At 44.2% G+C, this 25,029-nt stretch overlaps 2 protein-coding genes and 1 pseudogene across 5 annotated transcripts in view; 2 read left to right on the forward strand and 1 right to left on the reverse strand.

Moving 5' to 3' along the window:
• Window positions 1–869: 869 nt before the first annotated feature.
• On the reverse strand, window positions 870–4,804 carry TMED4 (transmembrane p24 trafficking protein 4). Of its 2 annotated transcripts, none has more exons than XM_080917230.1 (5): window positions 4,782–4,804; window positions 4,318–4,418; window positions 4,027–4,152; window positions 3,648–3,794; window positions 870–2,186 (listed from the first exon to the last, which is right to left on the reverse strand). In XM_080917230.1, exons 2-5 carry the CDS (start codon window positions 4,399–4,401, stop codon window positions 2,037–2,039), a joined length of 507 nt encoding a protein of 168 aa, XP_080773356.1. In that variant the 5' UTR covers window positions 4,402–4,418; window positions 4,782–4,804; the 3' UTR covers window positions 870–2,036. The 2 variants fall into 2 exon arrangements, with proteins under 2 accessions (XP_080773356.1, XP_080773355.1); XM_080917229.1 differs by lacking the exon at window positions 4,782–4,804 and adding an exon at window positions 4,594–4,765.
• A 4,425-nt stretch (window positions 4,805–9,229) lies between these two features.
• On the forward strand, window positions 9,230–9,729 carry LOC308424417 (large ribosomal subunit protein uL11-like; annotated as a pseudogene). The gene has a single exon. The product of its transcript is annotated as a large ribosomal subunit protein uL11-like (transcript).
• Window positions 9,730–21,011: 11,282 nt separating this feature from the next.
• OGDH (oxoglutarate dehydrogenase) overlaps window positions 21,012–25,029 on the forward strand; it is a 64,615-nt gene continuing 60,597 nt past the window's right edge. Inside the window, exon 1 of one of the 2 annotated variants that reach the window (XM_080934440.1) lies at window positions 21,012–21,088. The gene's annotated coding sequence lies outside the window, so the exon portion shown is untranslated. Of the gene's footprint in view, window positions 21,089–21,142; window positions 21,165–25,029 lie in introns of those variants that run through there. The other variant, XM_080934441.1, reaches the window with a different exon arrangement.

Genomic DNA, 25,029 nt, shown 5'->3' on the forward strand with positions numbered 1-25,029 from the left:
CAAGAAAATACCTGCTTGTCTACAGAGCTATATGTTCCAGTGGGTTTACTATGGACAAACCCATCGATGCTGGGCCTGGCCTTGTCTAGCTTCTGGCTCTCTCCGGTCTCCAGTCTACTTTGCTGGATAGAATTCTTGAGACATCAGAGCAGAAACCTGTCTCTTCTCAAGCGCCTCATGTTATGGATCTACAAATCTAAGTCATCCAAGACACCTTATTTCTGGGCATGTTACCACACAAATAAAGTCCAACACTTTCGAGGTAAAGCCAAGAGGATCTTGACCTAAAGCTCTACCTCACAACTGTCTCAAAAACAATCCAAGACATTCTCTTTGCTGGCATAGTGGCACAGGCCTTTAATCCCAGCACTCTAGTAACAGAAGCCAAAGCTATATATAAATATCCTGTCTTTAAAAAACTAAAAATAAAATGATTCTAACATTTAACTTCTAATACTAATTCTAACCTGAAGAAAACTACAAAGCTCTTTTAAGTACCAGAGGAAGTTTTCTGGTGGTTAAGTTGCCATCCTTAATAGAAATAGGAGGGATATGTAGAATCTTTTCACTTTTTTGCCTTCCTCTTTACAAACGTTAAAAAAAATTGCATATACTCTAAGTGTAAAATATGTTTGCATATATGTTAGAGTATATACACAGAAAAAATACCAAAGGGAGAGTTTAGTTCTGTAAGTCAGAAAAAAAATTTAATAAATATTCCAAATAAATATATAATAAACCCATGGAATTAGAGATCAAGAATGGGCAACTAATTACATGAGGCTTATATATAAGTGGGTGAGTGAAGTTCAATCAGAGCTGTTTATGATTCAGGAGCCAAACAACCAACTTTTTGTTGTTGATGTTAGTTCTTTGCTGACATCTTATCTACTAGGGTGACCTTTCAGAATGGTTAAGCAATCATTCCACCCATTCTTAGGCCAATCCTTACCACGAATGCCTACTCAAGGTTTCCTACAAAGGTAAGCGGTTTAGGCAGCAACCTTTTTCCCCCTACCCCACCATCTTTTTTTTTTTTTTTTTTTTTTTTTTTTTGCCTCACCTCTACCTACAACCTATTATTTCATATCAAACATAGTTAACTATGTTTTATTTCATTGTAAAAATCTGCATAGAGAACCAAACTCTGGTTCCCTTAGAAAATATTCATGTCAAGTGTGGTGGTGCATGCCTCTTTAATCACAACGTTTGGTAGGCAGACATACACAGTGGACCTGAGGCTAGTCTTGTATATATACGGAGTTCCAACAGGAAATGAACCTTCAAAACATTTACCACTGCTTAAGTGAAACCTGAGGAAAGAGTGCAGCCTTGGAGTCACCCTAACACTCTTTCCTGACATGGTGACCCTGCAGGATCAGACTCATTCTAGGACTCAAGAGAACTCTTGTTGGCCTTCTGACAGGGATCTGCTTCCTGGCCCCAGACTGCCAAAATCACTGCACGGCAGTTATTAAAACCATGTGACTAAGCAGAATGGATAAGGTCTGTACTGGGGTTTCTGGATCGTTACAGGCAGGGATGATTCAATCAGGAAGGAAAATATATAATTTATCTAAAAATAGTTTTAAAATATAGAAAAGCATCTCAATCCTTCGGGGCCCCAAACTGCCCCTTATTTACATTCACAAAGCCAATGGGAGAACTCAGGACTGACCCAGGAACATTGAGGCAGGGTCTCGTCCATGGGCATGTCAGTTGCCCACTGAACAAGCTGACCGAAAACAAATGCATTTGGTCATCTCTTCAAAAACAGAGGAGAATCACCAGAGGCAAAAGAAATGACTCAATCTTGGGTTAATTCCAACTTCTCCCAACAGGTTTTGAAAGCTTAGACCAATGTCTGCTTCTTGGAGAACCGGGGTCAAGGGTTGCTGATCTGAATGGCTTAATGCCATTATGCCAACGACACATTGGTTTTCATTTTTCCTCCTCAAAATCCAGGCGGACGAGGGGTTGGGTGGGGAAATGATCAAATAATTGAGGTCAAAGGGAAGGGTTACAGGGCAAGATCCCTACACCAGCTTCTTGGCCTCAAAGAAGCTCTTAAGGTGACGCATCTGCCAGATGCCAGTGAGGATAAGGATGACGGTCTGGGCGATGGACCACCACAGGACCCTCTGGTTGGTGCTCTCACTGGTCAGACGGAAGCGTTCTTCCCGATACTGCATGGGACAGAGAACAAAAGATTAGAATGGGTAGGAAAACAGAACCTGCTACTGTAAGGCCCTCTATTTGTTTGACCATACAACTTTAGACCAAATGCCTCTGAAATGCCACTTGTAATTCCATTTGGAGGCTAGTCCTTCTCCTGAGACTGCCCCTAGGAAAGGAAGTAACATTCTCGCCAACCATTTCTGCTAGGGCTGAAGTCGTGCTTTCTCCAGCAAGAGGCCCTGGAAAAAAGCAAGCAATGGGTAACACTAGACTGTACACTGTCCTCCCTAGACTGGTTCATACAATTTAGAAGTAACTATCCGGGCCAGAGAGATGGCTCAGACAAATATTTAAAGGGGTAGAGCATGAAGGAGTTTAGAGCCCTTATCTAGCATGTGTGATGACCGAGATTCAATTTCTAGCACTGCAAAAATAAATAAATGTAAAAAACAGGAGTCCTGATAAGCTACAAGACAGATAAACCCTGGGCACGTTGTGCTAAATGAACTAAGACAGACATAAAAGAATTCCATGTGTCTGAGTTAGTGATCGAGACCATCGGCAAAGAGCAGACCTGCAGCAGAGCATGGGAAACAAAGCTGTTGTTTACCGATAGTCAGCATCAGAGGAAACGGCAAAACTTCAGCTTGGAAGAGGAGTGCTTAATGGGGTCAGAGTCTCTGGGAAGGTGAAAGTTATGCAGATAGATGGTTGTGATGGTTGCAATATGATATGAATATATGTAATGCTACAGTTCAGTACACTTACAAATAGTTAAAATGTTAAGTTTTGGGCTGGAGAGATGGCTCAGCGGTTAAGAGCACCGACTGCTCTTCCAGAGGTCCTGAGTTCAATTCCCAGCAACCATATGGTGGCTCACAACCATCTGTAATGGGGATCCAATGCCCTCTTCTGGTGAGTCTGAAGACAGTGACTCACAGTGTACTCATTTATAAATAAATCTTTTTTAAAAGTTAAGTTTTATATGTATTTCATAACAAACAAACAAAAATATTAAAGGATCTACAGCCACACCATCCTGAACACTTGAGATCTGATCTTAGAAGCTAAGCAGAGCCAGGACTGGTTGGATGGGAGACCACCTGGAAATGTTGAGTGGTACAGGCTTTTAGAACATATATATATACATATGTATGTATATGAATGTTAGATATGTTTGTATGTAACATAATCATATTACATATAATAAATTTTATATATGTGTATATAATACACACACACATGACTGAAGGGGTGGCTCAACGGTAGAGAGCTTGCCTAACATTCAGGCAAGGGTTTAATCCTTGGCACTAGAGACATATACAGAAAGCGAGGAAAAAAAACCAAAACTAAACCTCACCTATGTAGACTATTAACTCCCACCTCTTCTTGAGTACAGAAGGCTCCAGCAGACACGTTGCACAGTGGGTTTAAAGGTCAACTGCAGCCTCCAAGTGCAAGTCTCTTACCCTCTGATAATCCTGCTCCTTCTGAATCTGCTCCACCTGATCAAGCAACTGGCGAGCCCGGAGCTGTAGTTCTGTTAACTTATCCTTAGCAGCAATCTCGGGGTAATTGTTGGCATGCTCCCCAACCTGGATGTCCAAGTGTACACGCTACAAGGAAACAGGACTGAATGGAGTGGGGGGTGCCGCCCACCATCTGTTACTGCTATTGGAGTCCGATTCTTGTCTCCGGCTGAATGAGGAAGAAGGGCAAACCTCCAGTTCTAACCGTATCCACCTGTTCCCCCAAAAAGGCAAAATTAAGAGGAAAAAAAAAAAAAAAGACGGCAATAAATCAACTTTGGTATCAAGTGAGAAGAAACTTTAAGGCTGAGCCTCTTACCAGTTTGCCTCCAGCGAAGAGAGCCATCCTGGTGGAGTTGGAGTGCAGACAAATCTGATGGTCACCGGGTGTGTGGGAAGTGAACGTGAAACGGCCCTCGGAGCCGTATTGCCGGGACAGTACTACCTGCAATATACATCAAGCACCAATTTTACAACAATCTCTCAAAATGTGAGACCTAGTACCTAGAAACTTTTTCTGAGGACCACGGCGGTACTTTACATCCCATAAAGACATTAACGGATAGCTGACGCCAGCTAGAGCCTTTTCTGCGAGGCAATGGGGGCTTACCTTACTGTCCGGGTCCTTCACCTCTACGTGCATGCCCAGGCCGGGGGTCGATGGCAGGAAGACCTCTTTCTGCTTGTCCCACATCTGAGTTCGATAGTTGCCTGCAGGGTAGACACACAGTCATAACCTAGCCCCCAGCAAGTGGCCCCGGAACGCTGTGCAGGGGACCTGGTGCCCTCAAGGCACTCTCAGGATGGGGTCGAGCTGACAGGGAAGGAGGGGTGCTTCCGAGGGCCAGGCGAAAACAAAGGGCCTTTCCACCCTCAGCCCCCTGACCGATGACCATGGTCTCGTCGGGTATTTCCTCGATGAAACAGCGCTTCTCAGTCTCGCCGATGTGGAAATAGAGCCCACGGGCACCCGTAGCACACACAATAAGCACCAGCAACACAAACTGCACCATCCCCTGCAGCGGTCGGACCCCGACACCTGCCATAGCGCCTCAACCTTGCGCATGCGCACACCTGATCACTGCTCAGCGTTTGCGCACCGGCTGGAAAACGGAAAGTGCGCCTGCGCAGTGTCGCAGTCCCTCCGCTCCCTTAACCAGCTCGATTCACTGTACACCCGACCCCCAGCCTGCATAGCTCTGCGCCTGAGCGCCACCTAGCGTAGACTAGCCTTACAAAGAAAAAAAGCCTGCACCGTGAAGCTACCCAGGACTTCTGTCCCTTTTCTCTTTGGGTTTGAAAGCCTTTGCACCGCTCTGTGTGTGCCTGATCCTTGTGTAAGGAGAAGCAAGAGTACTTTCCAGTGGAGGGTGCTAGGCGACTTGAGATGGTTAACCTGAACCGCGTGAGTTCTTCTGGTCCCAGAACCTGGAGTAAAATAAACCTTCCTTTTGAGCAGCCTACAGAAGAGAATACATTGTGTCATTTCAAATTGTAGGACTTATTGAGTAATAAACTCACAGTGAGCTTAGTTTACACAGCCTCCTGAGCCGTGTGTTATCACACCTGGGGCTGCTGGGTGCTTTTCCTGCAAGCTGGCCAAGCACTTTACCCAGCGGAGCTGCCACCAACTCAAACAAAGGTTCTTTTATCCCGTTTTGTTTTGTTTTGTTTTGTTTTAATTGGGCAGTGGTTTATTTTCCTTTACAATTTAATAAATACTTCTTGACTGCACATGGGGTAAAGCTGCTTGGTGGTTCAGAAAGATCACAGGAATGGTGTTTTCCTGACTGTGTAGTCTTCTCTAGTGAGTGGAATGACTTGTTTGATGTCATTGTCAAACCAACAGGACTGCATTTATGCACCCATTGTTTTCAGGATTGTTGGTAACTCAGGCATACTTTCCCCAAATCACCTTGCCTCAGCTCAGGGTATGTGAAACATAGACCAATTGGCCTAATGAACCTTTCATATTTAGGTGGTTTTCTTGTAAAACCATCATCAACAAAGCAGACTTTAGTAACCATTCTTTCCATGCCTTCTTTTTTTCTTTTTCCTGTTTGAAGACCTTTCAATACTTCTGTTTCTCCTTGGGCTTGAACTTTGGGTAGAGAAACCTCCTATTTTCCCGCCTTTTTGTTTCTGCTTAATCATGTTGGAAAGTACTTTTGCTCTTGACTGCCCCCCTCTGTCCAGCAGAGAGGCAGGGACTGCTCCCTGTGGAGTCTTCTCATCATCCTTCTGCTTGGTGTTTCTCTTTTCATACATCTTAATGTCTTTTTCATTTGTATTTTCTTGGCATGGCGCTGTTTGTGGTGAAGCTTAACCTTCAAGTCAATCCCCTGCAAACCCCCTCCCCTTATTTTTGCCTTTGAACGTTCATGGGCCTCCAAGAAGTTCTTTCTCTTTTTCTCACAGTAGTCCAAACACTATCTATACTGTTTGTGGTGCAATTCAATACATTCATTGTGGCATGATGACAGCTGTGGAGCAGCCATCTGTGACCTCCTGGGTCCCAAAAACCTCTTAATTTCTGGATATTACTGGCCCATGAGCCTGCTTCACTCAGGCCAGAATGGGAAAGGCCTTTTTATTCAGTTTTAATTACATTATACATCATACAGTGACGATGCCTATATATATATATATATATCCTAGCATCATCTGTCAACTTGACACAACAGTTGACACAACAGGGAAGAGGGAACCTTAATTGATGTCTGGCCTCCACTAGACTATCTTATGAGTGTGTCTATAGAGCATTTTCTTGGTTGTTAGTTGATGGAGGGCCTAGCCCACTGTGGGTGGTAGCATCCATCCCTGTGCAGATGGTCCTGGGTTGTATAGCAAAAGTAGCTGAGCAAGCCAGAGGCTTTCAATCATGGTATTTATCACAGCAATGAAAAGCAAGCTAGGTGTGCTCGTGTGTGTGTGTGTGTGTGTGTGTGTGTGTGTGTTAAAGGTGTACAAAACAGTTTAAAAGGATGCACCATAGTTCAAGGAGTTCAAAGAGATCTTAATGGGAGGCAGAGGCATAGAGCCAATAGAAATACAGAGACACTATGGTTGTTCTGTTAGATTAACTGAACTAGTCACAGAGCTGTTGTTGAAGCTTTTAGAGCTGGGAGTCATAGAGTTGAGCCAAGCAGAACTGAAATGCAGGCTCACAGGACCATGGATACAAGAGTCAGGACTAGGTCCAAATGGACCAAGGAAATGAATAGCAGCTGAGACCTAATTGAACTGAATGCTGGCTGGGGGATGTTCAAGAGTCCCTTGCCTGCCAATCCCTTGAAATGCACTCCCATAATAAGAAAGCAGGTCAGTAGGACAGTTGCCATTGCTGTGTGAGGACTGTTCCTGTTTCCTTTTTTGTTTTGTTTGGTTTGGTTTGGTTTTGGAGATTTCTCTCTGTAGCCCTGGCTATCTTGGAGCTTACTCTGAAGACCAGGATGGCCTCAAACTCACAGAAATCTGCCAGCTTCTGCCTTCCAAGTGCTGGGATTAAAAGCATGAGCCACTTCCACCTGGCTAGGAGTGTTCCTATATATGGGGTTCAGGTAAGGATGTTGGACCCTGGCTTAGTCTAATATATTTGGTAAGTTCTCAAGCCTTAGTTTTCTGATAGTTTGTTTGTTTTGCTTCTTTAGCTGAGAGCAAGAGGATTTGTTATACACAAGAAACACTTGGCCACAGGTGAGAATAGAACTAGTCCAGAATGTCAAAGGTAAAGGCCAAGGGCCAGCAGGACTGTTTTGGTTGTAAAAAAGTTTCCCAGGTGATCCTGGCAAGATGGCGTCCCAGGTCCACTGATATTTACTATCCGTAGCAGCATATGGTCCAACAACTCGTACAGCACTCCATCCTTCAGCATCCTTTCCTTCTGCTCCTGCTCTTGGACCTCTGCCTCATCTTTCTTCTCGTCCTTCAGCCTGCACACTGGCTTCTTCTGCCACTTCGTTCTCATGGTACAGGAGTTTCAAGGAAGGTGGCACCAAGGCCATGAGCCTGATACCAGTACAGTCATATGACTCCAATCTACTTTGATAAGTTCATAAACAATACTTTAGGAATAAGTGTTTCTTGGTCCATGTTTCATGGGTGGTACTGAGCAGGTGGTGATGTTTGTGTGCACAGTGAGGTACAGATGCATCACATTTCTGCAGTTACGTTCAAGAAGCCAAACATTCACAGAGGTAAAACAAAGTGACCCAGGCAAGTTCAGCCCAAAGTACACAGTTTTACACAATATCGGTTTTACACAGAGATAAAATAAACAAATGAACAAAAAAAGATCAAAACAAACAAAAAAACCCCAGTGTTTTGAATTTTGACATGAAATCCTCTGACTTTTAGCTCTAGGTATCTAATTATGCTGGAATGAACTGTAAAACACAATGTAGCCAGCATTAAATGCAGTCATTTAGGCCGGCTATGGTGGCAATACACTTAGTGGACAGAAGCAGACAGAGTTCTGTGAGCTTGAGGGCAGCCTGGTCCACATTACTAGTTCCAGGATAACCAGGGCTACATAGGCCCTGTCAAATAAAACAAGCAAACAAAGAACTCGCTATCAAGTAGAGCTGGCAAGATGGCTACCAGGTAAGCCTGACAACAGGTTCTACCCAGAATCTGCAGTAAAGAGAGAGAACCAATTTCCAAAAGTCATCTTGGGACACCTCATGCCTTTGGAAGAGCAGCTAGGCCCTCAATTGATGAGCCATCTTATTAATAGTAATCATCAACAATTACTATATTATTATGTATAATATAATTAATCAGTATTATGCTATATCTTTAATAACTATTAGTCTTATAATAAATAGTATGTAATCATAATAAATTAGTAAAGTTTAAATGAAGTGAAGCAATTGGATGGACCACTTGTGATCGCTGTCAAAATCCAGCAGAGGACAGTTCCAAAAGGATTTGACGTTTTCTTCTGGCCTCAGGCACCATGAGCTTGTGATGCGCAGATGCAGGCAAAACATAAATAAGATAAAAATAAATCTCGAGCTGGGCATGGTGGCACAGGCCTTTAATCCTAGCATTAGTGAGGCAGAGGCAGGTGGATTTCTGAGTTCCAAGACAGCTTGTACTGTCTCAGGACAGAGAAGGACAAACAGAGAAACTCTGTCTTGAAATAATAACAATAATATAATAATATCTCAAAAGTTTTAAGTAAAACAGAGTCACACATGTTGGTACATGACTTTAATACCATCACTTAAGAAGCAGAGACAGGGTGCTGGAGAGATGGCTTGGTAGTTAAGGTACTAGTTACTCTTCCAGAGGGATTCCCAAGCATCCACGTGGCAGGTGTCAGCTGTCTGTGATTCCAGTACCAAAGGATTCAACCCTTTGGCAGGCAAAACACCAATGTACATAAACCAAAAAAATAAATAAACCATCGAAGGAAGAGGAGGAGAAAGGCTTTTCGGCTTTCGGCTCGGAGGAGGCAACGGTGCAACTTTCTTCAGTCGTCCCGAATCCGGGTTCATCCGACATCAGCCGCCTCCACGATGCCGCCCAAGTTCGACCCCGACCCGACGAGATCCAAGTCGTGTACTTGAGGTGCACCAGAGGTGAGGTCGGCGCCACATCTGCCTTGGCCCCTAAGATCGATCCTCTGAATCTGTCTCCAAAAATAGTTGGTGATGATGTTGCCAAGGCTACCGGTGACTGACAAGGCCTCAGGGTTACATCGAGACTGACTGTCCAGAACAGACAGGCCCAGACTGAGTGGGACCCTCTGCCTTTGCCCTGATCATCAAAGCCCTCGAGGAGCCACCAAGAGACAGGAAGAAGCAGAAAAACATTAAACACAGTGGAAACATCACTTTTGATGACATTGTCAACATTGCCCGGCAGATGAAACACTGGTCCTTGGCCAGGGAGCTCTCTGGAACTATCAAGGAGATCCTGGGAACTGCACTGTCTGTGGGCTGCTATGTGGAGGGCCACCAACCTCATGACGTCACAGATGACATCAACAGTGGTGCAGGACTGCCCAGCTAGTTAAGAAGCAACGAGAAAATATTTCAATAAAAGACTTACCTGATAAAATAAAGGAGAAGGAGGAGGAGAGGGAGGGGGAGGAAGAAGAGGAGAAGGAGAAGGAGAAGAAGAAGAAGAAGCAAAGGCAGACAAGTATGACAGCACATGATTGCAATCCTAGGTCTGTGGAGGCAGAGCTATGGAGATCTCTGGGGCTTAGGCAGCCAGTCTAGACAAATTGTCAAGTTTGGATCCCAGTTAGAGACCCTGTCTCAACAAACAAGGTAGGGACCGTCAAGAGTTTAGCAGGTTAATACACTTGTTGCCAAGCCAGAGGACCTGAGTTCAAATTCCACCAGTGTCCACATGCTAGAAGGAGGGAACAAAGTCCTGAAGGTTGCTCTTAAACTGGTGGGCTATGGCACATACATATGCATGTGCTCACACACACACACACACACACACACACACACACACACACACACACACACACACACACACATACACACATACACACACACACTAAAGAGATAAAATGTAATTTAAGAAATTAAAAGATGAAACTAGGCGCATAGTAGTCCTAAAGAAACAGCAATTGCTATTAGGCTTCCACATATGTGTGTACACGTGTTCACATGAACCTGCACACACATGTACATAGACAGATACCCATATACACAAATAAGAAGAAAGCTTACCTTAGGCAATCTAATTATTTTTTCTTCAAAGACTGGAACAACCTTGGTCAATGTTTGTCGAAGTCCTGTGTCCAGGCTGGCTCGTTCCTTTTCTCATCCAGCCAGTGTGTAAGGTGAGGCCACATACAGTTCTTAACTGTCTAAGGGAAACAGTGGTGACAGATGTCTTTCTTCATATGCATTAATCTCAAGTCTTATCTGTGATATATGAGAAAATAAATAAACACCAGTCAAGAAGTAGATGACAGGCTGGAGAGATGGCTCAGTGGTTAAGAGCACTGACTGCTCTTCCAGAGGTCCTGAGTTCAAATCCCAGCAACTACATAGTGACTTACAATCATCTGTAATGGGACCTGATGCCCTCTTCTGTCATGTCTGAAGACAGCTACAGTGTACCCCATATATATATGATAGTTTTATAATATATATAACATATATAATAATTTTAAAAAAACCTTTGTTAAGATTAACTTCATCATCTTAGATCAAACTTTGAGTAGTCTGATGCCAGGGAATTTATTCCCAACAAATTTAAACACAGTATAATTTGGGGAAAAATGTAAAAATGTCCTGGTATAATATAATCCCTGGTGCACAAGAAAACATAATTACATTGAAACTCAACTCAGGGCATTTTTTCCAAGATGTGTTTTGGAGATAGACTACCTGTGCTAGCTTACGTGTCTAAGGAAGGATCTGGCTTGGTCTTAGTTATACAGATAGAGATCTTTTGGGCTATTAGCCATCTCTGGTCCTGGTTGTGGGTGGGAGCTTGGGGGAGTCTCTGTCTGTACAGGTAAGAGTCATTTAGCTTACTAGGTATCTCTGATCCTGGCTTTTGGAACTCGATATGGCCTGGCTCAATAGATAACACAGATCTCCAGGATGTAAATTGCAATTCTCATCTCTCTGGATGGAAGAATAGGTTTTACATCAATTCCTCTGAGAGGACAATCCCGCGTGTCCAAAACTCCTGGTTTCTCTGGAGATCTGTGGGCACAAGGACTTTCCTGCTGTGCTCCCAACAGAACACTACCATTACTATGAAATTAAAGCTAGATAAGGTCATCACAAAGAAAGAAGGATATTTCTTTGGGGCATACATACTAAACTCTCAAATAAACTGAGAGCAAGTAAATCCAAACGGCATAGTAAGAGGATCCCATGAGATCCATGGCATGAATCAAGGGTGGTTGTGTGAAGCAGGTCCATCCTGTGCTTACTACATCTCAGCCCAGAGCAGTTGGGTGCATAGTTGCTACTTGTCCAAACCCAGTGAGGACCAAACACTAGCGCAATGAAAGTATATGGAGCACCAGAAGACAACAGATGGTATGGATTGAGGGCAAGAAAGTTTATCTCTGGACTCAGGTAAACGTCCTGAAGTGGGTGGAGTCTTATTTGTAGTTGTCCTGTTTTTACTGCAGCTGAGAGTCCAGGAAAGAAATCTTCCTCAGGATTTCCTATCCTGAAGACCATATGACACTTGGCTAAATACTAAAAAATACCCTGTTTCTAGGGAAGACTGGACCCAAACAGGTTGTTTTTCGTTAGGACCCTCTTACCAGAATGTTGCATTCTCCACACATTCTACAGTAATTTTAGGAAAATACAGTGTGTGTGTGTGTGTGTGTGTGTGTGTGTGTGTGTGTGTGTGTGTGTGTGTGTGTGGAGGGGGGTGTTGGGCTAGTTTGATATCTGGAAAACAATTCTTAAATTTTAACATATGCAGCTCCCAGGGACTAAAACACCAACCAAGGAGTTTGCATGGAGAGACCCATGGCCCCAGGTGCATATGCAGCAGAAGATAGAATTTTCTGGCATCAATGGGAGGAGAGGCCTTTGGTCCATCAAAAGCTCGTTTCCCAGTATAGGGGAACAACAAGGCGCTGAGGTGGGAGAGGGTGGTTGGGAGAGGGAGCACCTTCATGGAGGCAATGGGAGGGGAAGGGGATGGAATTAGGGGAGGGGGGAATGGGACTGGGGAAGGAGATAACATCTGAAATGTAAATACAGAGTATATCCAATAAAAAAAAAGACAACTCCTTATGATTTAACATCATACTTATAGTTTAAAGCACCTCTCAACCTTCATGAAAGAAGTTTCTGTTTGTAGTAGCTATGACTAACACAGACACCTACAACTGTCTAAAGTGTAAAGCATAAGACTGTCCTAAGTGGGACAGACCCACTCCTTAAAACAATTTTTTTCACATATGAAAATTGCTTTTCTTTGAATTAATACTACTATGATGAAACACCATGAACAAAGCAACTTGGGGAGGAAAGGGTTTATTGGGCTTATATTTTCACACTGTAGTTCATCAGTGCAGGTAGCCAGGACAGGAAGGAACTCAGGGCCGGAACCTGGAAACAAGACTTTTGTTTTGATACAAAAGCCATGAAAGGTGGCCTCTTACTGCCTTGTTTCCCATGGCATGCTCAGCCTGCTTTCCTATAGACAGGACCACCAGCTCAGGGATAGCCCCACATACAATTGGCTGGGCTCTTCTCCTTCAAAATAAATAAATAAATAAAGCAGGCTCATGGGCCAGTGACACCCAGAAATTTTGGAACCCGGGAGGTCGCGGACTGCTGTTCCGTGGCTGTCATTATGCCACAGAATAAATATTTTGAATTGCACTGCAAACGGTATGGATATTGTTTGGACTACCATGAGAAAAAGAGAAAAAAAGGAAGTTGGGAGGCCCATGAACATTCAAAGAAAGCAGAGAGAGAGAGAGAGAGAGAGAGAGAGAGAGAGAGAGAGAGAGAGAGGAGAGAGACTCCACAAGGAGCAGTCCCTGCCTCTCTGCTGGACAGAGGGGGGCAGTCGAGAGCAAAAGTGAAAAGTGCTTTCCAACATGATTAAGCAGAAACAAAAAGAAAAGGCAGGAAAATCGGAGGTCCCTCTACCCAAAGTTCGTGCCCAAGGAGAAACAGAAGTATTGAAAGTTCTTCGAACAGGAAAAGGAAAAAAGAAGAAGGCATGGAAGAGAATGGTTACTAAAGTCTGCTTTGCTGGTGATGGTTTTACAAGAAAACCACCTAAATATGAGAGGTTCATTAGGCCAATGGGTCTACGTTTCAAAAGAGCCCATGTCACACACCCTGAGCTGAAAGCTATCTTCTGCCTGCCTATACTTGGTGTTGTATATCCCATTGTATACAGCCCTGGGTGTGATCACCAAAGGCACAGTTATTGAAGTGAAAGTGAGTGAATTGGGTCTTGTGGCACAAGGAGGCAAGGTGATTTGGGGAAAGTATGCCTGAGTTACCAACAATCCTGAAAATGATGGGTGCATAAATGCAGTCCTGCTGGTTTGACAGTGACGTCATACAAGTCATTCCACTCACTACCAAAGACTACACACTGTCAGGAAAACACCGTCACTGTGATCTTTCTGAACCACCAAGCAGCCTTATGCCATGCGCAGTTATCAAGTATTTATTAAATTGTAAAGGAAAATAAAACACTGCCCAATTAAAAAAATCAACTCTCACAGCAAACCAAAACAAACCCAAACCAACCACCACACACAAATAAACACATAATTAAAAAAAATAATCTCTAAAAATTTAATTAAGATTAGAGGGATTTTCCCCTCTTGCTGGAAATGGAATCCAGAGCCTCTCATATGATAGGTATGTGTTCTACCACTGAACTACAATGCCAGCTCAATAATTTTCTTTTTATTTTCTCTTCCTTTTCCTCCTTCTGAGATATAGTCTTATGCAGCTCAGGCTGGTCTGTAATTAGGTTAGCCTCAAATTCATGATTTTCCAGACCCAATCTTCCAATAATAGAACTGTTGTCAGCAGTGGCAGAGAGACACTGCCTAGCATGTCCACCAGTAGCCTGAAGCACTCCCTGCTAGGCACTGCTATCTTGACTCACTAGTGACCAGTGGAGAGGAACTAAAGTTGAATTATAGATTCAACAGAACCAGGGTACTCTTGGTGATGCTGTTCAAGAACCTTCCGTTGGGTTTCTGTGGTGGTTTGAATGAGAATGGAGCTCTTATGTTCATAATTTAAATGTTTGATCCCAAGTTGGTAGAATCATTTCAGAAGGATTAGGAGGTGTGGCCTTGTTGGAGGTGGGATATCACTTGGGGTGACTTTGAGGTTTCAAAAGCAATGTGCCATTCCCAGTTAGTTCTCTTTCTGCCTTCTGCTTGTGAATCAGGTCTTAAGGTCTTAGCTAGTGCTCCAATGCCATGCCTGCCTGCTGTGACCATGCTTCTCACCAGGATGGCCATGAACTCACCAAAATTGTAAGCCCCAATAAACTGTTACTTCTGTAAATTGCTTTGGTTATGGTGTCTCTAAACAGCAAAAGAAAATTAACTAAGGCAGATTCTCCAAAGCTTTTATTTCAAGATAGCTCAGGGTTCAAAGCATAAACAGGAAAGCAATGATAAACATACAGAGTAGTTCTCTACTGAATTACTAATAAGACTTTGTGTCCCAGATGTGCTCAGGGGACAGAAAGTCTCAAGTAAAATGGGGGCTATTTGCATAATATCCTTGAATATACTAAACTTGGGAGAAGAGACATGTTGCCTGTGGCATTCCTTGGATAGATGGAGGCATTTCCTCTCAGGGAGTAACTAGGAGCTAAAAAAGCAGAGTAGGGTAATGTTGGAAAGTCTATATTATATGTAGGCTACCTTAAGTAAAGTCAAACCCTAAATCTGTATACACCAAACTCACAGGAACCCACCTCTCTCTACATGAGGGGATTAAAGACATATGCCCCCCCATCATGGAGCAGACTTTTTGAGAGAAGGGCTTAGTGTCCTTTCAACAGTTATGTGTGTGACTCTGTAGCTAGTCAAAGGATGTCATTTATAATAAAGTTTATGGATTATATAAAGTTTAAAAATCAAGGAAAAATATATGGTCTGGTCTCCTTAGTTTTCTTAAAATAATTTATTTTATAAATAAAATTATATGGAATTTTCATGAGGTGCACAGATGAGAGAGGAAAGCTAATACAGTTAGGCTCAATGCCACAGATGTTTTGTCCCTAAGTAAATAGTTTGTCGTTATTTTACTGTTCTTACCTTTTTTATATAATTTATCTTTTATCTTATATCCATTGGTGTTTGGCCTGCATTGCTGAACCATCTCTCTAGCCCCCTTTCTAAATATTTGTTTTCTTTTCTTTTGTTTTTTTTTTTTTTGAGACAGAGTTTTTTTTTGTGTGTGTGTGTGTGTAGCCCAAGCTGTCCTGAAACTCTTTGGACTCACAGAGACTCACCTGCTTCTATCACCTGAGTGCTGGATTTAATGGCATGTGGCACTCCCAGCTTTAATTTTTGATATTAACTACAAATTTTTCCTCAAATTCATATGAATTGAAAGAGGCCTTCTGTAATATAGAGTGCCAAGTCTGCTCAGTGAGGGGAAGATTCCTCTTCTCAACAAATGGCACAGAGATAGCTGGAGTCCATATGAAAAAGAATGAAGTGGGACCTTTGTGTTCACATTATGGAAAAATTAACTTAAAACGGATATAAGCCGGCTGTGGTGGCATGCACCTGTAGTCTCGGCTACTCATAAAGCAAAAAAATAACTTGATGTCTCAAGTGTGGAGAGCGGTTTTTGCAGCTCTGAACAGTTGATGGCGGAGTAATATTAATCCCTGGACATTTTAGGGCTAGCCAAGGCAGGAATCTGGCCTCTGTGCTATACCCAGTAAGGGCTATTATCTTCAGAGCACATCTACTTCTGAACCTCTAGGCAGGACTCTAAGAATAAGGCTTTAAGGAAGCACATCTGCATCTGAAGTTTGGGGTAGGAGGGCCTTTTAGAATGCAGCATAGGGAAGTATATTCGTATTTGATGCTCCAGGTAGTATCCTTAGCTTAGGGCAGGGTGGATTTTGGAATGTAGGCACAGCAGTATCCATTTTTGTCTCTGACCTTTTCACCTGACCTCCAAGATTGTTAACTTGTTTGATCCCTGTCTCAGAACAGTTGTTACCATTTTTGCATGTAATTAAAACGGTTTAAAAAGAGGACAAATAAAGTAAAACTTCCCTTTGGCCACAAGGCTTAGGCCTCAAGTCCCAGGGAAGTCATGTTGCAGCTTTAACTAACTTGTCATTAGGCCTCAAGGGCTGAAGTCATGTTGCAGCTCTAACTAACTTGTCTTTTTCTTTCAATCCTCGCTCTGGTTCCAGGTGGACCTCTTGGGAGTTTGAGCTGGTCTCAGACACTCAAGTTTGGAGCCAGTCTGGGAAGACTGAAATGTTGTCTCAACAAACAAAACAAATGAATAGACAATCTATGAGCTAAAAATCACAAAACTTTTGGGGAAAAAAACATAATAACAAATCTTCATGACTCTTAGATATTACATAAGCAACATTAAAAAAAAAACAACCTTTTTCTTTTTCTGCTTTCCTACACCTCAGGCTTTGTGGGACCTGTCAGCCTCAGCTGACAGACATGTGATATGTGGCTTCTTGCCTGCTGGCTGCCCTTGGGGGACAACTTCTCTCCCTAAACCAAAGATATCAGTGATCCTAGACAGCTGGGCATCAAGGGATATGATGACCAGGACAAGCTCATGAGGGAACTGAATGGAAAAAGCATTGCTGATGTCATCATCCAGAGTGTTGGCAGGCTTGCCGGAATGCCTGCTGCTGTGGCTGCTTCTGCTGTGTCTGGCTGCACAGCTCCTGCAGCTGATTCTATCCATCTGTGTCTGTGTTCCATCCCCTTTTTCCTCCCCTTCTGCCTCTTGTAGCAGGAAAGAAAGACTGAAAGGAGGAGTGTGAAGAGTCAGATGACAACACAGGATTTGGCTTTTGGGTTAAATTCCTGTTCCCCTACAAATAAAACCTTTCTATGTATAAATAAATATAATTTATCTTCTCTTTTTGTGGGTAGCAACAACATGGAACGATGACATTCAAGGAGTTGAGCACTTCCTATACATTTCCAACTGTACATAGTTCTTTACTGTGAGCCTTTAGGCTCTAGAACTTTGTATCTTGGTCAAGAAGGAGTCATATATCCTTATGACCAGGTATTGAAGAATGTTCTTTGTAGGCATAGAACCTGGACAGATGAGATGGCTGTTCTACCTCCTAAAACAACACCTATAACTTTCTTCCCACAGCTGCTGCACAGTGACAATTGCCAAGAAAACTTGTTCACATTCTGAAGACAGAGGAGACTTCCACTGGCTACTGTCAAATAGTTCCACTCCCTTTGTGGGGCTCCAACTGCCCAGTGTGTTTTTCAGTGTAAGGAGAACTCTGCTTCCCCATCAAGAAGTCCAAAATCAACTTTCAGGTGTAGGCTGTGTTAGTTTTTTGTCAACTTGACACAAGCTAGAACCATTCTAGAAAAGGAGGAGAAAATGCCTCCATCAGATTGGCCTATAGGGCATTTTCTTGAGTTATGATTGATGTGAGCATTTCCTTTGGTGATTGTATTGGCTGGTTCTGTGTCAACTTGACACAAGCTGGAGTTAATCACAGAGAAAGGAGTCTCAGTTGGGGAAATGCCTCCATGAGATCCAGCTGTAAGGCATTTTCTCAACTAGTGATCAAGGGGGGAGGACACAGCCCATTGTGGGTGGTGCCATCCCTGGGCTGGTAGACCTGAGTTCTACAAGAAAGCAAGCTGAGCAAGCCAAGGAAAGCAAGCCAGTAAGCAACATCCCTTCATGGCCTCTGCATGAGCTCCTGCATCCTGACCTGCTTGAGTTCCAGTCCTGACTTCCTCTGGTGATGAACAGCAATGTGGAAGTGTAAGCTGAATAAACCCTTTCCTCCCTGACTTGCTTCTTGGTCATGATGTTTGTGCAGGAATAGAAACCCTGACTGAGACAGTGGTCCAGTGGAAGGACTGTTTGATGGTATTAAGGAGGCAAAGCAATGAGTGGGTCAAAACACAAGTTCAGCGGTTGGTACTAAGAGGCACGGCTGTGATTAGACCAAATATTCCCTTTGTATCGCTTAAGCAGGATGCCCAAGCTCCCTTCCCAAGGTCACTGGGAGATGCTGTCCCGTGTTGCTTACCCTGGTGTTGAAACAGCAGGCCCAGTTTTATTTTATATATTTGTTTGTTGGATTTCTTGAGACAGAGTGTGGTGGTTTGAATATGCTTGGCCCAGGGAGTGGCACTATTAGGAGGTGTGGCCTTGTTGGAGGAAGTGTATCACTGTGGGAGTGGGCTTTGAGACCCTCCTTCTAGCTGCCTAGAAGACAGTCTTCTCTTGGCTACCTTTGGATCAATATGTAGAACTTCAGGCTATTCCAGCCCCATGTCTGCCTGCATACTGCCATGCTTCCTGCCATGATGATAATGGACTGAACTCTAAAACTGTAAGCCAGCCCCAACTAACTGTTGTCTTTTTTAGAAGTTGCCTTGGTCATGGTGTCTCTTCACAGCAATGTAAACCATGTCGGGGTCCACCTCGGCCGGCAAGGAAGACACGACACTCCGGATTCTTCTCAACAGCCTTTATTCAGGAACACCTCAATGCTGAGTACTGGGACCCTGAGTGCGGATCCCAATCGTCTTATATTCCCTCTGGCTGGAGAGGGATGATCTGTCCCCCAGGGACTGGTGCAGTGGACTCGCCTGATTAGCATAGCGCCGCCTGGCATTAGGAACGTGTACGCACTTGCGCAGTGTACTTGTTTACCACAAAGCAAGCCGGATGTCGGTGCCATCTTGGCGGGTGCGGTCGGGCTGCTCCCTACAAAACCATGAAAAAGATACAGGGTTTCTGTGTAGCTCTGGCTGGCCTGGAACTCAATCTTTATAGATCAAGCTGGCCTCCAACTCAGAGATCCACCTATCTCTGCCTTTTGAGTACTGGGGTTAAAGGCATTGGCAACAATTGCTTGGTCAGGTCAAACTTTAATTCTCTTGAATGGTCCTTTCTTGACTACTTCTGGGCTGAGGCTATAACACAAAGAAAGCCTTTTGTGTAGGCCTATTTATATGAGTACACTGTTGTTGCAGACACAGCAGAAGATGACATCAGATCCCATGACAGATGGCTGTGAGCCACCATGTGGTTGCTGGGAATTGAACTCAGGACCTCTGGAAGAGCAGTCAGTTCTTAACCGCTGAGCCACCTCTCCAGCCCCTCTGTAACTCTTTATGCAAACCTGACAGAAGAGTTTGAGTACCTAGGCTTTCTTTAAGCTGCAATAGCATTTACAAGTTCTAACTAAGGGCTGAGGAATCTTGGCTTCTTAGACCTGCCTAAAAGCAGTATCACCTGTAGAGTTATCTACCCATGGGATGACAACTCCCGTGCACCATTGCTGGTGCTTCTGCCCTTGGACTGTGGCCTGTCACTGCTACCAAAGCTTGAAGAGCTTCTGGCATGCTTGTGTCTTCTATTTCAGTAGGGCAAAAGAACTCCCCAGCCAGCTCGCCAGTGCCATTTACCTATATAGCAAAGATAAACTGTCTCTAATCATAAAGTATTTTGACAGTCTGTATTTACTCTCCATCAAACACTTTGAGCCTATAATTTGCACTGTTAAAAAGAGAAACAAGAGGGAAGTTAAAGGCCATGAGCATGAAGCTGGAGATGATCACTTATACCTATAGTCACAGCACTTGGTATATGGAGGCAAGAGAAACCGGGTTCAAGGTCAGCCTACATTATGAATTTGCAGCCAGACTGAGCTATGTCATTGTCTCTAACCAAGGACAACAACAAAATACATGAATATGAGATGAACCACCCTCCTTTTTGAGACTTGATCCAACTATGTAGCCCAGGCTGCCCGCAAGAACTCTACGAAGTCCATCTTGACCTCAGTTGGTCGGTTTTTCCCGGTTCTGAAATTACAGGTGTGTGCCTCGAAACCTGGCTGAATATTTTTGTTTGTTTGTTCATTTGTTTTTCAAGACAGGCTTTCTCTGTGTGGTGGTCCTGAAATACTCTTTGTAGACCAGGGTGGCCTCAAATTCAGAGATGGCCTGCCTCTGCCTCTTGAGTTCTGAGACTTAAAGTGTGCACCACCACGGCCAGGCTCTGGCTGAACAATTTGACACGGGAACATTTCAAATTAGTGAAGTGTAACAGGTTAACTAGTGGATTTTGTCTGTTTATAGCAGGCTCTGGAGCCAGGACGATCCAGGGGGATCCCAGCACAGCTTCCCGTCAGAATACTGGTAGGAACACCCAAGTCACATGTTACTATACATTAGTCCTCACTAACTAATCTTCACAAAGACTGCTGCAAAACAAGTGTTCAAAATAGTTGGTCTTGTAATTCAAATTATTTTGTGCAGTGATCCATTTTACCAACCTATTATTTAATGCAGCTTCTTTTGGCTACAAAGCCGGTCAAAGTCACAACGCTCCTGCTTCGGCCCGCCAAACGCTGCAATTATCAGACTGCATCACACGCCCTGATTTACTAGGTTCTTAACAAGCTTTGGAAGCTTCTCTCGTGTAACTTCTAATGACAGCCGAAAGGCAGTGAGCAACAAGCTGACTTTGGCCAGACGCTAAATTGTGCATTGCGCGAAGCCTGAGCGACTGAAACCCAGTTCTGTGACGTCATGTTACGCCCACAGCCGCTCCTCCGGGGCCGGGCTACGCGTTGACGCCACACGCCAGGGCGGGGCCGAGAGTTTGGAGCCCGGAGTGGGGTGTAGGCTCCTCACTCGGGTGGAGCTGAACAGGAGACAGGTAACCTTGTGGGGCAGACGGGCTCCGTCCAGTGCTGGGAGGCTCGGCGCTTGACACCCGGAGCTCGCGGCCGAGGGTGAGGCCTATGCGTCCTTGCAGCCGGAGCGCCCGAGTGACGGGTGTGAAGCCGGACAGAGCCGGGCTGGCGAAGGGCGGCGATGATGGGCGGGGGGGACGAGGCCTGACGGACAGCAGTTGTAGCCAATGGCGTAGCAGGGTCCGCCAGGCGGGCGGAGATTGGCGGGCGCGGACGCGCGCCGGTGGTCTCGGGGCCGAGCGCTATTGGCTCTGGTGACGAAGCCGCGAAGGCTGCGGGTTAGGGTGTAGGTGGCCCGGCGGCCCGGGAGAGCCCCAAGGTCGCGGCGTGTCACGTGGCCCAGTCGCTTCCTCCGGCCCGAGCGCGTTCTTTTGTCCTGCGTGCTCTGGCCCCAGCAGGCCGCCGTCCTTGTTCACCGCGCCCGGTCACGGCGCTGACCTTGGTGCATGCGGCAGCCCCACCTGCCGGTATGAGGTAAACCAGGCTGTCGGCCAAGGTGACACTGGTTTCCCTAGAAACACCATCCACGCACCGCTTTCCTCGCGAGAGTGTGTGACAGATGTGAGTTATCCGCTGAGTGACTGGAAAGCCTGCTACCGTGCCCTCGCATGAGTTACCATATCATGTTCCTTTTGCCCACTGAGCATTGTGCCAGTCTCTGAAATGACAAGTTCAGGAAGAACCATCACATAGACACAAGTGTTAAGACAGGAGAGCAGAGGGTAGGTCATAGGACTATCTACACGGTGAAGGAGCAAGGTGAGGTGTGGAGAAAGGGGATTAAAGGTAATGAGAAACGACGAGCTAGGTGTTGTGCGCATGCGTAACCCAACTTCCTGACTGTAAAATCAGAAAATGGCGGCGTTAATCATCATTGGAGGGTGGAGTTTTAGACCCTTGACGTCAAAAGGTCACTCAAGGAACACTTCTACAGGCCCAAGTAGGGTCAGTGGGGTCAACCAGTTTTCAATTGAGATCTCCAAGTACGTAAGTGATATCTGTATATAGTGGAGCTATTATGAATGTGCAACTGGGCTTCATGACCTTAAGTAGAAGCATGTAACTAAAAACAGAAGTAGAATTTTTTCCCAGCTTTTCTGTGGATTTCATTAACCTTACAGGCCCTACTTGTGTCAGTGCATCCTGTGCTCTGACATTGAACAGAAGACGCCGTAGGAGTTTCACTGTTTGTCTGATCCTTTGGCCTTGCCTTTGAAGGTGGAACCAGGTAGATTACTTCAGTAGGTGGCATTAGGATGAGCGATTGTAATTGTCTTTTTTCACATATTATGCAGCTTTCTTTTCCTCTTTTAATTTAAAAGGTTATGTTTATTTGTGGGTAGGGAGACGTGCATGTGTGGCAGTGCTTGAGTAGATGTCACAGGGCAACTTGTGAGCTCTGAGTCTCTCCTTTCATCCTGTGGGTTCTGGAGATTGACCCTAGGTGGTCAGGTTTGATGGCACTGATCCATCTTGCAGGCCCCTATTTTCTTTCTTGGTATATACACATTTAGTCTTGCTTATTTCTTTGATAGATTGATCTTTTTATTATTTATGTGCCTTTTCATCTCTAGTAATTGCCTTTTCTGTGCCGTTTATTTTGTCAAATAGTAATGGGTCTTGGAAATGATTTTCTTTCTTTTTTTTAAAGACTTATTTATTTTATATGCATACACTGTATCTGTCTTCAGACACAGCAGAAGAGAGCATCAGATCTTATTACAGATGGTTTTGAGCCACCATGTGGTTGCTGGGATTTGAACTCAGGACCTCTGGAACTTAACCACTGAGCCATCTCTCCAGCCCCTGGAAATGATATTCTTGTAGGCAAGCATATGCTTTATTCTTTTATCCACCTGCTTATTGGACTTCTGTCTGCTAGGATTTATAGTGATACATTAAAACTTAAATCTTTCATTTTGCTTATTTTCTTCTAATATCCTATATCTTCTTTCTGCTGACTTCCTCTGGGTTACTTAAGCATACACACACACAGCCCATGCTGGCCTTCAGCCCATGGTTATCCTCTTGCCTCTGCTCGCTAAATGCTGGGATTTGCAGGCATGCCTCACCATACTCTGTGTGTGTGTGTGTGTGTGTGTGTGTGTGTGTGTGTGTGTTTGAGTTGTCATACTTGGGAGCGAGCACCTTTACCAAAGTGCTGAGCTTTCTTGGCAGCTTTTGTTTGGTGATTTCAGATTGATAGTTCTGTCCCTTTAGTACATGAAAACTGTGTCAATTTTTCTTGTTCTTTCAGCTTTTCATGGGAATTAAGTTTTTCTATTCCCTTTAGACAAGCTCTCTGACACTGAACCAGGAGCTAGACTGACAGCAAACCGCAGTGGTCGTCTACTTTCTGCCTTCCGTAGAGTAGGTTCTAGGGATTTGAACTCAAATCCTCATGCTTGCAGGAACAAGCACACTCAGCCACTTAAGCAATCTCCTTAGGCTCTCTTTTCCTTTTCCTTTTATTTTTGTGGGCATAATGCATTATTGTAGCAGTTCACAGCGTGTTCATAAGTTGGTATGTCTGTAGTGCTTGGCTTTAGGGTCTGCTTATCTTCTTGAATCTGTATGCTTCAGCCTTTTGCCAAATTAGGGAATGTTGTTGTTTTGTGTTTTTTTGAGACAGGGTTTCTCTGTGTAGCCCTGACTGTCCTAGAACTTGCTTTCTAGACCAGGCTGGCCTGGAATTCAAATATCTGTCGGCCTCTGTCACCCATCTGCTGGGATTAAAGGTGTCACTACCCAACCTGGCCCTATCAGGTGGTCCTAACAGCTGTCATATATTGGTGTTAATACAAGTTGAGAAGTTATAAGAATTTATCTCATCTACTGATTTATTTATTTATTTTCGAGATAGGGTCTCACTGGCTGGCCTGGAACTTCTCTTGTTTCTGCCTCCCAGTGCTAGGAAAAAAGCATGCACCACCACACACGGCCCTTAGATTTCTAAGCAAAGTAGAGCAAGGTCTTTCTGACTGCTGAATGGCAGGGAATGCGGTCTCATGTCTTAAGAACTTGTTACTACTGTAATTACGAGTTCCCCAGTAAGAGGAGTGTGCCCTCATTGCTGGAAAGAGGCTCCCAGATGATTGTTGTTGGAGTAGAGGTGCAGATTAAGTTCCTGGTTTGTATTTTGACATCACTGAGGATGGGACTATGATGTTAGGACAAGTGTTTACATTTTCCATCTTGCTTCACCTGTCACTGTCCTTTGGCTTAAGAGCATAGGTTTGTAGCTCCTTTCATCCACACCCGTTGGCATGTCTTAGAGCTTCTCTACTAATTAATCTAAGACATGTGACACAAGGGAAATGCTTTGCCTGTGTCTCCAGGTTCCAAGATTCAAGGTTCAAGTCCATTTACTTCTTCTGTTAAACCTTTTATAAACTTTGTTTTAACATTTATGTTTGGGGCTAAATTTAGTAAGAAACAAACTCTGTATGACAACATTTAATAAAATGTCAACAAATTATCATGCTTTCTATAAAGACTTATAGTTTTCACTCTTGAAGAAGATATATTGTGGTTCTCTTTGAGATAGGTCTAAGTAAGTAACTCAGACTGGTCTGGAAATTACATATTCCGGCCTCAGCCTCATACTGCTTAGATTCCAGGTATATGTCATTATGCAACACCTCTCAATAGTGCCTCCCACTTCCACCCTTACTAGTCCACTTGCTTAGACCTCTGCAGTCTTGGACACCTCTGATGCTGCAGAGCCACAGCTAAAGAAAGACCACAGTAGTCTTAGACTTAGCTCCAGAAGCTCACTCAGTGGTCTGACTTTGGAAGTGCTCCTGGATGAAAGCCTGTAGTTAGATGGTAAAGTTGGCTGGTATGCTAAGTAATGGAGACACCCTACTAATGTTTTAGATGTTAGAGTAATTGTCAGTCCAAG

This window comes from Micromys minutus (genome assembly GCF_963924665.1).
Source record: "Micromys minutus genome assembly, chromosome: 1".
Lineage (NCBI taxonomy): Eukaryota > Metazoa > Chordata > Mammalia > Rodentia > Muridae > Micromys > Micromys minutus.

Coding starts and splice junctions, on each gene's coding strand:
- TMED4 (XM_080917229.1), bottom strand. CDS start 4,753: ATGGCAGGTGTCGGGGTCCGACCGCTGCAGGGGATGGTGCAGTTTGTG. Junction 4,153..4,317: donor TGAAGGACCCGGACAGTAAG/GTAAGCCCCCAT, acceptor TGTATATTGCAG/GTAGTACTGTCCCGGCAATA. Junction 3,795..4,026: donor TCTTCGCTGGAGGCAAACTG/GTAAGAGGCTCA, acceptor GTTTCCTTGTAG/CGTGTACACTTGGACATCCA.